The sequence below is a fragment of the Nicotiana tomentosiformis genome, chromosome 12, assembly GCF_000390325.3.
Source record: "Nicotiana tomentosiformis chromosome 12, ASM39032v3, whole genome shotgun sequence".
Taxonomy (NCBI): domain Eukaryota; kingdom Viridiplantae; phylum Streptophyta; class Magnoliopsida; order Solanales; family Solanaceae; genus Nicotiana; species Nicotiana tomentosiformis.
In genome coordinates, this window is record NC_090823.1 from 58,049,554 (window position 1) to 58,066,206 (window position 16,653).

The 16,653-nt window shown below is 36.5% G+C and overlaps 1 protein-coding gene and 2 non-coding genes across 3 annotated transcripts; all 3 read left to right on the forward strand.

The window, feature by feature from the left end:
* The first annotated feature begins 13,926 nt into the window (after window positions 1-13,926).
* LOC104121185 (large ribosomal subunit protein uL22z) lies at window positions 13,927-16,343 on the forward strand. The gene is made up of 7 exons (XM_009633112.4): window positions 13,927-14,064; window positions 14,171-14,207; window positions 14,516-14,556; window positions 15,443-15,673; window positions 15,759-15,861; window positions 15,949-16,016; window positions 16,101-16,343. The coding sequence occupies exons 1-7, from the start codon at window positions 14,062-14,064 to the stop codon at window positions 16,140-16,142; spliced, it is 525 nt and encodes a 174-aa protein (XP_009631407.1). The 5' UTR covers window positions 13,927-14,061; the 3' UTR covers window positions 16,143-16,343.
* On the forward strand, window positions 14,766-14,897 carry LOC117273630 (small nucleolar RNA snoR74). The gene has a single exon (XR_004503632.1). It is a non-coding gene; the product is annotated as a small nucleolar RNA snoR74 (small nucleolar RNA).
* On the forward strand, window positions 15,191-15,337 carry LOC117273631 (small nucleolar RNA snoR135). The gene has a single exon (XR_004503633.1). It is a non-coding gene; the product is annotated as a small nucleolar RNA snoR135 (small nucleolar RNA).
* Window positions 16,344-16,653: the final 310 nt, after the last annotated feature.

Genomic DNA, 16,653 nt, shown 5'->3' on the forward strand with positions numbered 1-16,653 from the left:
GCGATGGATGGCGTGATAACCTTCTTAAGGGACTGGGTCCGTTTTTTTGTGTTTAGGTAATTATAGTAGTAGTAATGAATAAAAAGACCTAATTAAATCATGCTCGAAGAGTCAAACATGCTTCACTTGGTACCAACACACTTAATTACGTGCTTATGGTTAGCAACAAGTTTTTTGGAAAGAAATAGCTCTAGTTAGTGACTGTGTGACTCTTGTGTTGACTTAGGCAATCATCGAGTGGTTTAAGCGAACCATAGCGATTTTCAATCTTGAATGTGGTCATTGTGGGCCATCGACTCTATCCTCTTTAACAATCCAGTTATGTGAGGGGTGAGATGTTTTGTTGCTAGTCCAAGTAATCGTGCGAATGGTCTAGAACTTGCTCTGAATGTGTTTCAAGGTGAAATCTTAAGCTTTGCTTGGCTTGAGAAGTGATTGTAGGCTTTCCTTGACCCGCTTGAAGTTTTTTGTTGCCTACCAATGTTGTTATCCCTAGTCAACCCATTTGAACCTCGAGCCTTTCTCATTTGATAACCATGTTACAAGCCTTTACCCGTTTTGTCGTGACCCTCTCTTGGCACCCGAGCTTTCCTTAACACTCTTGTGAGACAATTGGCTAAAAAATATAAGTTTGGGGGAGAGACGAGAAACTTGAAAGAGGTATAAAGGCACAAAAAGAGAAAAAAAATGATGAGAAGGAAAGGCAAGGAAAGGAAAGAACAAAAAGAAAAATGCAAAAGAAAGTGAATAAGTGGAGGAGTTGAAGGGATTCAAAGAAACGTAAGGATACAAAGCATGAATAAATCAAAGAGGGAGAAAATGAATGTCATGATCAATAAAGAGTGATGTTAAGTCTCTCTAGTTCCCCAAGGAAAAGAAAGTGCCTCAAAGAATTGGCAAAGCATGAGTCGAGAATAAAAAATGGAGTGCTTAAGGAAAGGTGAACCCACTCAACCATAGTATATCCAACCTTAGTCCAAAAGCCTTCATTACATCCCGAAAAAGCCCTACTTGATTTCAAGCCGAGTGAGCTTACATTAGTGGTGATCTACATGAGGGGCAAGCCTATGGTACTTGAAGCCGTACTTGCGACATTCTCCTGAGAGAGATGAGTGAACCTTTCGCAAATCTTTGGATTGAGTGCTAAAATTCTTGAGTGAGCTAGGCAAACGGAGAGTAGAGGAGGAGGAGTTTGGGATCCACAATGACCTACATGAGAGAGCGAGCTTCCTTGATGAATAAAGTCAACTCTTGATGCTCAAGTATCACATTAGAAATATATGTGCATAAAAGTTTAACTTGTCACCTTGTCGATAATACATAAGTAGTGTGGGTAATTGTTGGTCCCAACTGATGTGTGAATGGCTCACCTTTGACTGGCTCAAATAACCCTTAACTTATGGAGGTGGGAACTATTTTATTTCCTTGAGGACAAGCAAAAGCTTAAGTTTGGGGGAGTTGATAACTGGGGATTTTGACTACTTATTGCACCTTTTAGATTCTGTTTTTAGTCTAAAAGCGTTGAATTGTGTTCCCGAAACTGATGAACTGTGCAAAATTACAGGAATGTTAGAAGTTGGACTCCCGAGATGAAACCCGGCTCAAAAAGGAGTAATCTAAACACAAGGCAATAAAAGGCACAGAAGCTCACAAAGTGCGGACTACAAAATTCCATCTGCGACCGCAAACAATGAAAAAAAATCCCAACAGGCTTTCTAGCAAACTGTAGACCGCACAGGAATTGTGCGGTCGTAAATGATGAGCTGGAGATCAACTTCAGAGGGTTGAAAATTTTTCAAAGTCCAAGTCCCTCAAAATTGCGAATCGCAAAGAACTGTGCGACAGTAGAAGAAGTGCCTTGCGGTCGTAGAAGTAAAGATGCAGACCGCAGAAGACCAGATTGCGGCCGCAGAAGTAAAGATGCGGACCGCAGAAGACCAAATTGCCGCCGTAGTGATAAATCTACGGACCGCAGAAACATTACCTCGCGGCCGCTGTTGAGAATTGTGTTGCCGCAGAATCCCAACTCCAACAAGATGAATAATTCTGCGGACCGCACATGGAATTGTGCGGCCGCAGAACCTCTCGAAGGGCATTTTTGTCCGAAGTTTCCAGCCCTGATAAATAGACGAGTTTCACAAAATTAGGTTAACTTTTTGACATCAGCAAGTCCTATAGTCATTTTTCTTTTCCTCTTTTGGAAGTTTTCTATATTTTGGAGTATTTTACTATAGATTTTATCATTTTAACTTTACAATATGAGTTTAATTAGTATTTCTTCTTCTATTTCTTCAATTTCAAGCATGAGTAGCTAGATTTGTACTAGGGTGTTGACCCAACCCTAGTGTGTAAACCTTATGGGTATCTATTTTAGTGCTTGTTTATGATTGGGTGTTTATTATTTAGCCTTGTTCATGCTTTAATTTGTGAATTAATGGTTGCAAACATTAGTTCATGCCTATTTGACTTAGTCTCTACTTGAGAAAGAGAGACTCAGTCTAGGAAAACTTGGTTAACAAGAAATTGGGTCAATCGAGAGATTGATTAACCCAATTAAAAGGTTCATATAAGGCCCCGTAAAATTTTGCAAAAACAAAATAATATTTCGTGGCGCCAAATTGGTTTTACGTGTTGAGCCGCGGCTCGGACTTTTTGGGTTGAACAATGCACGGGAAAGTAAAGGAAATTTTTTGGCAAAAAAGCGCGTTTATGTGGTCCATTATGCGATCACATAATCACTTTGCGGGCCGCATAATGGCCGCAGAAGTGGACAGGAGAGGGTCAAATCTGGCAGCAGCTATGCGATTGACTATGCGACCGCATAGTGAGCACTTACACTGACAGATTTTTGATCAGTTTTGTCAGCAAGTATGCGACCATTATGCGGTCCGCATATCCATTATGCGGTCGCATATGCAATCGCAGAACCGTTCCGGAGCTCCATTTTTGGGTTTTTAAAATCCAACCCTATTTCGTTAAATACACTCTTTGGGTCATTTTTGAGCTATTATCTAACATTTTAGAGTGAGAGAGAGTGCCCTAGAGTGAGAATGTGTTCTTCAATAATTGTTCTTCAATTCTTGCTCAAGTTTTGGAAGATTAAGAAGGGAAGCTCACTAGGTCTTCATCCTAGAGGTCAGATTCTACACCCTAAACCCTAATTTCGAAATTTTCTGAAAATGGGTAATTAGCAAGATAATTTTTGGGCATGAGAGTTGTTTATTTTATATGCATGTGTTATCAAAGGGTGTAGGAAGATTATTGAGCTAAATGGTAAAAAGTGGGTTGTGGGATGATGGAATTCTCCATAAAAGGACCTTGAAACCTTGTGCACACCTAGTATTTGATAAAATGCTCAAATGAGCCAGAACCATGATCATCTTCCTAATTTTGGTTCAATTTGTTATATTTCTAAAATAGATTGAAGTTGCTAAGAATTCCGAAATATTTAGAGTGTAAGGAATGCTCAAGCGAGGTATGTTGCCTAAACTCTTCTCTTAGAATTGAATCACACAATATTCATGAAAAATATGTAAGTCCCGAGTGGTTCATTATAAAATTGGCTATTCCGAGTAAGATTGGGTTGAAAGATATATATATTCGACAAGTATCTCAAATGCTTTATTCATGTTATGTTATCAATTGAGGATGTGTTAAAACATGGGCTGTGCATTAATAATGTTTTGACTTCAAGTCAAGTTCAAACAAAGGCTATTATGCCAAATTTTGTGAGATATCTCTATGTGCCTTAGACTCTAAATTGCTCACATATGTACTACACACCTTGATTCGAATTGTATTTGTTATTGATGATGATGATGATATTTGAAATTGAAAAGGTGAGCATGAAATACTAAATATGGCCAACGTACCAAGAATGATTTTATAATTTTGGCCACTAGTGCCAATGAGATGAAAAGATGTAAAAGAAGTATGAAATGCGATGATTGATACAAAAAGGTTGATGTCTCGAATAAGACAGCCTAGCCGATCGGGTCATGATCGGACACCATGCCGCACACATGGTGGTGATTATGCTGGAAATTGTAATTGAAATTGTGATTATAGTCGATGTCCCTAATGGATAGCCTAGCCGATCGGGTCGTGATCGGACTCCGTGTTAAAGACAGTGATACTGACACTGAAAGAAATTATGGTTGATGTCTCTAATGAGATAGCCTAGACGATCGGGTCGTGATCGGACTCCGTGCTGAGAGTACGGTGGTATTGGTATTGTGGATATTGGTGTTGTGAATAATGGTATTGTGAGCAATGGTATATCGATGCTAAACATCTCCCAATGTGAGATATGGAAATTAATTTGAACATTGTCTTGATCCTAAGTTGAGGTTTGATGTTGATTAAGGCTTTCATTGATATTATGATAATCTTGTTTGTATTATTTGTCATTCTATTGAGAGGGTGTTTAGTTATACATACTAGCGTTATTCGACAGTACTAACGTCCCTTTTGCCGGGGGCACTGCATCTTTAAATGGATGCAGGTGGTTCCACAGCAGGAGATACTAATCAGTGATAGCAGTACACCTTCTTCCCAGCTGACTTGGTGAGCCCTACTTCATCCCGGAGTCATGTATCTTTTGTATTTTGTATATTCTGTTTGAGGTATAGCCGGGGCCTTGTTGCTGGCATTATCATTGTACTCTTCTTTATCCATAGAGGATTCATAGACATAGTGTGAGTTGTGTATTGGTGCTGAAAAAGTCAAAATATATTATGTTGTAGCTGTATTATTTGTCCATTTGAGACTTTAAAAATGATGAAACTATTGGTAATGAATTGGTAATGTAGACATGAACACATTTTTGTCTAATTAATGAAAATATGTATTATCTCCAGTCGTGGATGAGTTTGGGTAGAATAAAATTTAACAGGCTTGCTCGGTCGGTTTCACTCGGTTGAGCGCCGTTCGCATTCCTCGGTTTTGGGGCGTGACAGTTCAACCTAGAGATAGTAATAACCGACTTGAACTTTTATCAACCGTTTTGTGTGATACTCATTTGGACTTGAGAAAGACAAATTGAGCAAAACTACTCCTTGACCGAGAGGTATTGAGTGGGTAATTGAGAGTTGATAGCTATAATACACCCCGATCAACAAAACAAACATTAAGGAATATATCTCATTAGGCGAACACCTAAGTGATGGTCATAGACCTAGGCTTTTTAATAAACTTGAAAAATAACAAAAACAATTATCCTAGTCTTATTTCTTTGCTTTGCAATCTTTAGCTTTTAAAAATAGAAATAGTAGCAACACCATTTTGTGGAATTGCAAATTAAGATAGATCAAATTCACGCATTAGAATATATATACTCCTAACTCCCATCTAGATCCCTGTAGATTCGATCTTGACTCTTCGTTGGGTTACTATAATTGCAATTAACCGTGTCATACCTTGTTTTGAGGTGTGCCTCTCACGTAGTGAGAGGGATTTCAATAATTGGGGAAATCATAACTCTAGGCCTCCTTAATCTTGTCCCCAAAACCTTAGTATCTTTAGTTGTTAATTTATTATTTTAATTTGCTAGTTAATTAATAAGAAAACAGAATCTTGATATTTATAAATTAGGAGTTGTTCGAGCTTGTATTCTTAGTGATACTTAACAGTTACAACAAAATCTTAGTTCTCTGTGAGATTCGACTCCGGACTTTTAGACCGGATTATATTTGCAGCGACCGCTTATACTTTTTAGGACTAGAGTTGGATGTGATCAAATTTTGGCGTCGTTGCAGGGGAACTAATGGTGTAGTTATAGTTGTACATATTGCTAGGTTTCATGTTTGAACTTTTATTTTATTTTGTTTTATTTTATTTATTTTTTAATTTTATTTTGTTTTACTTGTTGATTTGAGAAACATGACATCTTGGAATTATGGAAGTTTAGGTGTTGGTAATTTTACTTTTGATTTGTATACATATTGTGAGGGAAACCACCCGTGGCAAAATTTTCAAAACGTTCCCGAGAGCGAGTTATGTGCACCAACTCAATCTTATTTGTGGAATGTGTGTGATGTGTGTGGTGGTCAAAATGGTCACTTTTATGGTTGTGCTTATATTTATTATCCTCCCCCAACCCCTTACTATGATAGTTCTACTTTTTCTTATGAAGTTAATAGGAACAAAGAACCAGGGGATGTGGACCTGAAGGAGATCAAGGATATGTTAAAGTGCCTTCTGGAACAAAATAATGAGAAACAACTGCAGATAGAAAGACAAGAGGCAACTATTCGCAACTTGGAGGCTCAAGTGAGTCAAGTGGTTGAAACTTTTAATGCTCAGAAGCCAATTTTGGAGATAGTAGCCAAGAAGAGTGTGAATTTGAGGTGCTAATTGAGGAGGTCAGAGTAGAATATCAACAACCTAGCCAATTACAATTTGAGGATGTCGATGTTGAAGAAATGAGAATAGAGTCAGCCAAGGACATTGAGGATATAAATTTTGTTGACTCTAGTATCATTGATGTTGAGGATGTTGAAAGTCCTGCAGTTCATGTGTATGAGCGCATTGGTCCTCACTCCAAACATTTTTCTACATTAAAATTGGATGATGATATGGAGATAGAGTCATCTGAGCCGATTGAGGAGTCAAGGAATGAAGAACAAGGTGCCTACATTCTGGAACTTTTCTTGCCTCAAACTTAGGATTATACACCTCATGTAAAGGCCAAGAAGTGCAGAATACTGCTTTATTTCCTGGGGCCAGTTCGATTTGTTCCACCCCCCTTGGAGCATAACCGAAAGCTTGAATCAAAACTTGGTGGTTCAATTCATAAGCTCGCGGTGGAGGCAGAAAGTGGTTCACGTCATGCCGCGGCGTTAAATCAGGCACTTATTGGGAGGCAACCCAACTTTACTGCTTTCTTTCATTTTTAGTTTTTTTATTTATTTTATTATTGTATTATTTTTGGTAGTGTCATTTTTAAGTTTATAGGAGCATAGGAAGCATAGCTATTGGAATGATGCAATAGCAAGTAGATAGTTAGAACTAAGTGTGGGGTGCCCGCACAAAGGAAAAAATCCGAGAGAAGACCGAGTACCCCATGAGCTGCTAGTGCTTCGGCCTTTGGCCTACCAGGGAGTTTTTTTTACCCTCTTATTATTTATGTTGTACATTGGGGACAATGTATAATTTTAAGTGTGGGGTGAGGAGATTGTTTGGGTGACTTTCTGTGCTATTTTAGTTATGTTAGTTTAATTGATAAATTTTATTTTTAGAAAAATAAATTTGGATTTTTTCCAACGATGAATCACCTAGACAGTTTTCTTGAGGGATTTAAGTCTAAACAAAAAATACAAAAAAAATGAGAAAATAGAAAATTCAAAAACATATCTTTTATTTTTCTTAGGTAGTAATAATCCCCCGTAGTTTTTCTTCGTGCCTTGGTTCTTTTTCATGGGATGTAACTTGAACCGGGTAATAGATTTAATTTTTTATTTTATTTTTTTACTTTTTGAGTAGTATGTAGGAAAGAAAGGAGAAGAAATAATGTGATTCACACCTTTTGACTTGTTTGATGGTTGCATACTTAGGTTCTAGCATGTGTTTCACCTTCCTTTATCTTTACATATATGATGATGCCTTTGTTTTAATGAATAGCATGTGGTATAACTCCTATGTTTCGGTTGCTTGACTTGTGTTCACTTTGTGCTTCATGGTTAATATGTCTCTTGGCTGTGTGAATACTTATTTGATTGAGAGTTCGAATGGGACCGTCCTTAGAGAGTCATGTGCTATGTGTGAAGTGAGTTCTTTGTATAGTCCATGTTATTACATTTGAGTCTAGAACTTGCCCGGAATGTGAATTGAAGCGAAATCCTAGGTGTTACTCGGTTTGAAAAATGATGTTAGTATTTCTTTGATCTTTTTGAGTTTTGTTGCTTATCATAAATAAAATCATCCCTAGATACCCTTTTGAGCCTATAAGCCTTTCTTTTGGCACCCGCATTACAAGCCTATCCTCTTTTGTTCTTAATTGAATCATTTTGATCCTTATATCTCTTAAAGCACTTGAATTGTAAAGAGAGCGCTAGAAATAAGTAATGAGGAAACTTAGAGTAGCTTTTGAGTGGAACCAATAGAAGGAAGAAATGTGCACTTGTGCTTTAAATAAAAATCCACTAGCGGCAAGGTAAAAGTAAAAAAAAGAAAGAAATAATAAATGAATAAATAAAGGTTTCTTATTTTTACTAGTGGATGTGATCTGAAGCAATGCGTACAGAAGAAGGAAAAATATTCTGGGGTGAGCTATCTTGTGATGATTGAAGGAATTTTGCGCCTAAAATTGAATACGTGATGTGTTAAAGTGCTTAGGAGGGTTAGCCACTATATCCTAAATATATCCTGCCCGTCCCTTAGCCCACATTACAATCATAATAAAGTCCTAGTTGATTTCGGACCGTGCGGGCCTACAATACTAGAGGTTTACATAAGGGGCAAGCATATGGTACCTTTTGCGTGCATGTGACTTCTTTGAGAGAGTGAGTGATTTTTCTTCATATGTATGAGTCCTTAAAATATATCCGATCATGTGATTTGGATGTGTGGACTGCTTACTCTTTATTTTATTGTGAGGGCACATGGTTTCACAAAGGATAGGTAACATTATTAGACCTCTCTGTTAGATTAAGTATTCAAACCTCGGGTGCATTGTGACATTGAGTTAGTTTTCGAGGCTAGGATTGTTATAATCATGTTACTCCTGGGTTGGATGTTTTGAAATTGGTCATGAGTATGGGAAGTGTTGACAGCATATGCTAGAGCTTAATTGTTACTATCAACCATGGTCATAGGTGTAGTGTGCTGTGAATGTGTGGCTTGCTGTGTCCTTAAAGCGGAAGTGTTTGGTTGGTTGACTCGAGGGCGAGCAACATTTAAGTGTGGGGTGTTGATGTCGTGCTATAATTCCATATATTTTGACATTATTTACCCTATTTGCTTGTTGTTTGGATGCTAATTTATGCGACAGTTGCGCTTAATAGAGCTTATTTCACGTGTAGGAATGCTTGGGCATGAATTGGAGAAAAGTTGCACGGAATGGCACCTCAGAGCTACAAAATGGAGCAATAAAAGAAGAAGTGCAAGGCAACAAAACAACAGTGCCATAGACAGTGCAAGGCATTGTCCAGGGCACTATCATTAGCGCCCCAGACAGTGCCTTGTGCAGAAACAACAGTGCCATAGACAGTGCAAGGCATTGTCCAGGGCACTGTCATTAGCGCCCCAGACAGTGCCTTGCGCCGAAACAATGGCGCCATAGACAGTGCCTCGCGCCGACGATGCCATCCGAGCAAATTTTAATTCCTCATTAGTTTTGGACATGTAGAATTCGGCCCCTACCCTATAAATACCCCTTAAAGTTAGTTTTTTGAGGGAAAGACATCATTAGAGAGGGATCATTAGAGAGGGAGAGACATCATTAGAGAGGGAACCGACCTAAGGAGGCCAGAACACACAAGGAGCAAGGCGAAGAATTCTTCTACGAGGTTTTCACTTTTTTCTTCCTATTTTCATTATTGGTTATGAATTCTCGTATTATAGTTTTGCATACTATTATGAATAGCTAATTTGTTATCTAGGGTTTTGATGAAACCTTCTGTAGGATGAATTCTTGATACGTTTTGATATAATTGAGTCTTTGATTTTTTCTATTTGTTCAACTATGCGCTTATTGAAGAGCTCTCAATTAATGATGCCTATTTATTATGTATTGCTTTAAAAAGAGTACATATTTAGGTGGTTGTTGAACAACGTCACTCCTAACGTATATGAGAGATTAATATGGCGGATTTAAAAGTGGAATTAGAGATAACGAAGCTTTGACGTGATCATAGTGAGCGGTGAAACAGTGCGAGCTAGCGTAATTCAAGAGAATATGACTAGTACATTGTTGTAGTTGCTTGAGAGAGAATTATGATAAGTCGAATACTCATGATCAGTAGAGGATACTTAGGCGATATTATAGGAGATATAGCGAGAAGGATTCCGACAATTGGGGAAATCATAACTCTAGGCCTCCTTAATCTTGTCCCCAAAACCTTAGTATCTTTAGTTGTTAATTTACTATTTTAATTTGCTAGTTAATTAGTAAGAAAACATAATCTTGATATTTATAAATTAGGAGTTGTTCGAGCTTATATTCTTAGTGATACTTAACAGTTACTGCAAAACCTTAGTTCTCTGTGGGATTCGACTCCAGACTTTTAGACCGGATTATATTTGCAGCGACCGTTTATCCTTTTTAGGACTAGAGTTGGGCGTGATCAGAATTCACCAGTTCTTGAGGAGTTTCTAGGCATGCACCCGTAACACACAAGACTACAAACGTTAGAGTTTCAATATAATGAATTTCAAGTCGAGAAAGCTGACTAAACAACGAATTCTAGTGATTCTTCTAGCCGTAATTAATAACACCGTTAATTCCCCAACAACGATGCCAAAATTTGATCACGCCCAACTATGCCTCCTAAGAGGTCTAGCGGTCGTTGCAAATATTTACAAGTCCGGAGTCGAATCTCATATGGAATTAACCTACTAATTACAACCACTAGATTCGCATGAATTCAAATAATCGACCTTCAGAAATATTAAATAATTGTTTGAGTGTTTACTAACTAAAGGCAAGGTAATTAAACAAGGCAAATATTATAGACAAGATTGGAAAAGTTTAGGGTTATGATTTCCCATCTCGTCGGAATCCTCCCCGCCACGTCTCATATAAATTTGCCTAGATATTCTCTACCGATCGTGAGCACTTTGGGTGTCGTAGTTCTCTTCTGAGCAAATACAATAATTTACTAGACGTATTCTTCCAAACTACGCTAGCTGACACTAGTTTACTGCTCACTAAGATCGCACCAAGATTTCATTATTCTTAATCCCACCTTTAAACCCTCCGTATTGATTCCTCATATACGTTAGAAGTGATGTTGGTCAATAACTACCTAAATGTGTACCCTTTTCCAAGAAATACACACTAAATAGGTACAGTCAATTGAGGGCCCTTCAATCAACCACAATAAGCATATAGTTGAACAAGTAGAGAAAAGTAAATGACAAATTCATATTAAACGCAGTGGAAAAGTCATCCTTCAAGAGGTTCCATCAAACCCTAGATGGGAAGGTTTAGCTACTCATAACCATACTAACAATCATGATAATAATTGAAAGCATTAAAATACAGATTAAGGAAGAATGGAAGAGAAAAACTCTTGCGGTTCGATGCTTCTAAGTGTTCCCGTCGCCTTTTTCCTCCCCAATAATGTCTAACCCTAAGAAATAGGTTTAGAACCCCTTTTATATATGTTGGGGACGTGTAGGGTCGAAACTACTAAGTCCTAGCCGAATTAGGACGAAATCCGCCCTTAGCCGTCTCGCTTGGCATCTGGCGCCAACCAAGACACCGAAATTTTTCACTATTCTACCTTTGGCGTTTTGGTTGGTGCCAGGCACCAACCTGGGCACCAAACTCATACTCCCTCCAAATGCTTCTGTTTTTACTTCACTTTGCATGCAAGCTTGCCAAATCACTTCAAATTGACTCCTACATATATAAACACCATTGTTAAGCTCGAGTCACAAATATTTACACCAAAATTAACAAGATTAAGGTATAATGCAAGGCAATTACATACAAAAACATAGATTTTTAGCCTAACATCAACGATATACAATTATTATTATTATAAATTACAGAAGTCCAATCCAAACTATAGATAGGCTTTTTCACCTCTAAAAATAGATTCTATATTAAACAAAGTTATCATTTAATTATTTTCTAATATTTAAAATTTTAAAAGCACCTACAAATTTTGGTTCAAAATATAGCTGTTGGATTTTACTTTAGTGGTAGCAACTTATTCTTTCTATTCCGTCGAACACAATTCATATAGTTATTAATTTTTATTGATTAAAATAATAAAATAATTTGTATTTTGTACGCGAGAAAGGAAAAAGGATTGTCTTATTTTAATTACTTGATAATGTTTATGTCTTATAGAATGAACTTGAAACATGCCCAAAAAACAAAAAGGCCGAATTTGAAATTAAATAGCTCTAAAAAACAAAAATTATGGCCCTTAAATCTTCAAAAGCTACGGAGGCGATGAAATTATAAAACTAGAACTATGTTTAAGTTGAATATATGGAATGATGATCGTGTTTCCTTTTTTATTAAGTTAGCCATATAGGTTCAACATTCGTCAAATTCATGAGTTTAAATTTTTATTTTATAAATCAAACACTATTTTAATATAATATTTATATAATTGTTTTTTAAAAAAATATTCATTAAGAAGGGGTACACGCGCAACGCGCGTATCCAAAAACTAGTATATATATATATATATATATATATATATATATATATATATATACTAGTTATATTGTACGTGCGTTGCACGTGTCAATAAACTAAAAATTACGTACAAGAGAAACAAATCATATAAAATAGCAATAGGCGTTATAATAAATGCAACATTATTTATATGACAAAATAATGTTAACGTTGAGTCTGTTGCTGAATAAAGACAAAATAAAGATACTCACTATGCTAAATAGAATAGGTTTCTCCTTTGTTTCTCTCACTTATATGGATTAGATTTTTTTCCTTTTCAATAAACTAAAAATTATATACAAAAGAAATAAATTATATAAAATAGTAATAGACGTTATAATAAATGCAACATTTATTTATATGACAAAATAATGTTAACATTGAGTCAGTTGCTGAATAAAGACAAAACAAAGATACTCAATATGTTAAATAGAATAGGTTTCTCCTTTGTTTCTTTCACTTATATGGATTAAATTTTTTTCCTTTTCCAATTTAAATATTTTATTTAGACGAATTTATCAAGAGAACTTCCAGTGGCATTGGGTTTCTACTATGTACACAATTACTTATGCACAGTGGGTTTCATAGTCAAAACGTTGAAATAGTAGAAAACAAATTCTAAATAATTCTACTCTTTACGGGTAGGATCCCAAGTGATTATGGACATTTAGAAATAATAAAAAACAGAAGAGAATCCTCTTAACTGATGAAAGACAGAGGGATATAAAATAACCAATCAATATAATTTGTAAAAGAAATAAGCACAATCACAGATAATTTAATCCACCAACCGATCATCTATAGTTTTTGAAGAGCATCAACTTATATAGATGACAACATAAAGATTTGTATAAATCAACCAAATAAAAAGTACCAAATATCAATGACTCTATTCTTAGTTCTCTCAAAATATTATTGCAAAAATCCGGGTGAATAGCATAATACACGTATCAATGCTAACTCAAATTCTTTGTTCTGCTTCTTCTATATACACGATGTTACGGAAAGAAAAAAAATTTGGCTTAAAAAGAAAACCTGGAAACACACAAAGCTGGAGATTGAATGAATCTAGTAGCACCTGCAACTTCGAACTACGATAAAGTTCATGAAGATTTTGGAATTGTAACTCCTTTTATAGAAGCATTTTCAAATATACAAAAAGTCGGATTCATAAACCAAAAAGAATTTGAGTAGGACACTATTTGTAGGAGACCACCGAATGTAAAGAAGACTCCTATATGATTTGTACATTCTTACGATATTAACAGAATTTTTTTATTTTTTCCAAAAAAGATATATATTATTAGTGTTTATATATAATTACAGTTTTATCCAACTTAAAATATATTTACGAAGGATAAAAAAGACGAACAATATTTCGATATGACCTTCGTGCTTTTAATATAGTATATATATACCAACTAGCGCCCCCCTAATTCATTCAGCTAGAAAAAATAATCGATCAATCCGATTGACTATTTGTGTAAAGATGGTTTTTAAAATTATGAATTTATGAGAAGGACAGTAGAGAAAAGATACTCAAGAGCATATGGGCAAAGGTGTAAAAGCCCAATACCCGAATAACCCCGACTTCTTCACTCTAAAACCATATAAAACCTAGCGCCACCCTAATTCACCCAGCTGCTCAAATACAAAATCCAAAACTAGCTAACCTATTCTCAGCCGAAGCAGCAGCAGCCGCCACCATGGTAAACCCTTACTCCCCCGTTCTATTCTTGATTATTGCATCAATTGCTTGATTTTATGACTCTTTATTTGTGCTTGAACTTTTGATATTCTATGATGCTGTTGCAGGTGAAGTACTCCCAAGAGCCTGATAATCCCACCAAATGTAAGGGTCCCACATTGATTTTTTGCTTAGTATTTGTTTTTTTTGGGGAGATTTAAGTGTTTTATCTATCTATTATTTGATGACAAAGAACCCATCTTTGCCAATTTATAATTACTATGTTCCAAAGGAGGGTTAAAGCATCTATTGTTCGTTTTATTTGTTTTTATGAAACAGCATTTATATCTAGTGTTTATTTCAATTTATTTGTCGGGTATTTTGTTGATAGCAATTTAGCGTTTGCTTTTAGATTCTAAGTTGTTAGTAGTGCAAAACCTGTATTCACCATACATACATTTCCTGTTTTGCAGCCTGTAAAGCCCGGGGTGCTGATCTCAGAGTTCATTTCAAGGTACTATTTCTTCTTTTTTCGACCACTTTAATTGTTGACATAAATTGGATTTAAATGGTGCCGAGTGGTAGATTAGGATTGAGCGTTAGTTGTTGGTTTCTTAAATTGATTTATTCATGTTACACTTTGAATATGTTCTTCTGGGGAGTTTAGTATGTGGGTCTCAAGGTTAATTACTCAACAGATCTGGTGAGAGTGACAACCTGATGATAAAAGCAGTGGCCCTATTGCCTTTTTGTGAATGGGTCGCTCGTAAACTCCAGGGAAACAAATTTGCATTGATATTGGGTGAACCTCTTGAATTTCTTATGATAGATGGTTCAATAAAGAATGATACATGTTTAAGCTTTATAAAATATTTCAAACAATGATAATAATGACTCATGTGGGCTGATGGTGGCTTTTGGACTGTTTATGAAGTTCAGATTTCAAGCCTGGAGATTATTTTTGTGTCTGCTATGTTAATAACATGAGGTGCAATATTCTATTAACTGACTCAAATATTATGTTGGAATTTAGGTGTCATATATAATTGTCTTCTTAATGAGATTAAAATGCTTATTTTTCCCTTGTTGGGAGGACGGAGCATTGTTTCTGTTGTGTGCGTTGTGGTTTCATAATTGTACAAAAATCTAGTGCAGAGATTGTGTGTATCGGCTTTGTGCTACATAATGCACTTTGAACGAAAGAGTTCTCTGCCATATTGATAATATGGGCAAGATGGGCAGTTGTTTTTCATCTTTGTTGGTTGAAAATTTCAACAATCATCTAACCCACACCTCTAAACATTTGGACATCCTACAATGTCATTTGCTTCTGTACAGCGGTACATGTTTTGAGTTGATTAGCATTTCGTCATTTACAAACTAATTGATGAATTAATCAGAACACAAGGGAAACAGCCCATGCTATCAGGAAGCTTCCGCTGAATAAGGCCAAAAGGTACTTGGAGGATGTCTTGGCCCACAAGCAGGCCATACCATTCACACGCTTCTGTCGAGGTGTTGGCCGAACTGCTCAGGCCAAGAATAGGCACTCAAATGGTCAAGGACGTTGGCCAGTCAAGTCTGCTGGATTTATTCTGGATTTGCTTAAGAACGCAGAGAGCAATGCTGAGGTATACCACCTTGTCGTGCTATTGATTATTTTCTTCAACTTCTCTCGAAATATGAGCTGGCTAACATTTCTTTTATATATTGCAGGTGAAAGGATTGGATGTAGATTCACTCTATGTTTCTCATATTCAGGTTAATCAGGCACAAAAGCAAAGACGCCGTACATATCGTGCTCATGGAAGGATTAACCGTATGTTTGATCTCTATCTGCGTAAATTTCCAGAGGTTCTTATGCTCCTTTATGCACACTAAAGATTTTGTATTCTAATTATGTCAGCTTACATGTCTTCTCCCTGCCATATCGAGCTAATATTGTCTGAAAAGGAAGAGTCCGTGAAAAAGGAGGTATTATATAATTGCCCGTCAATATACCTTTATTGTTTAAAAGTCATTGTAATCAGACTAAACACTTGTTTGTTCATATTGCAGGCTGAAACACAGTTGGCAGCAAGCAAATCTAGGAAGGCATAGAAATAGTTTGCCTTGGTCATTCGAGTTTTAAGCAGTTATTTTATAAGATCTCGAAGTGTTTTATCCCTTTTTGTAATTCTTTTTCAGCACAAGTATCAGTTTGGCCCTTTGGTATGATTAACATATCAAACAACAATCTAGTTGGGAAAAGGTCTGCTCTTCTATTTAGTTATATATTTGATGACTTGCATCTTGCAACAATGAGCTTGGATCTAGCTGTTCTAGTATAGTAATATTATTAACACAGTATCCTCATGATGAATTGGATAAAGATTTATTTAGTATGATAAATATCATCCGGGATTTATCTTTCTCAAAGAAAATACGATTTAGGCCTTGCCACGCCCGATGTCATGGCCACGCCCTGTGTCGGGCCATGGCTTGTCATGCCCTGCGTCTGGCCATGCCTTGTCATGCCATGCCTTGCGTCGTGCCATGGCCACGTCGTGCGTCGGGTCATGGCCACGCTGCCATGGTCTGTTCTGTTTGGCTTCCTTGCGTCGAGAGTCAA

What these genes read in the sequence shown, in the direction of transcription:
- LOC104121185 (XM_009633112.4), top strand. An exon ending in GCCTGATAATCCCACCAAAT is followed by an intron (nt 14,208 to 14,515) that starts GTAAGGGTCCCA and finishes CCTGTTTTGCAG; the next exon opens with CCTGTAAAGCCCGGGGTGCT. An exon ending in ACGCAGAGAGCAATGCTGAG is followed by an intron (nt 15,674 to 15,758) that starts GTATACCACCTT and finishes TATATATTGCAG; the next exon opens with GTGAAAGGATTGGATGTAGA.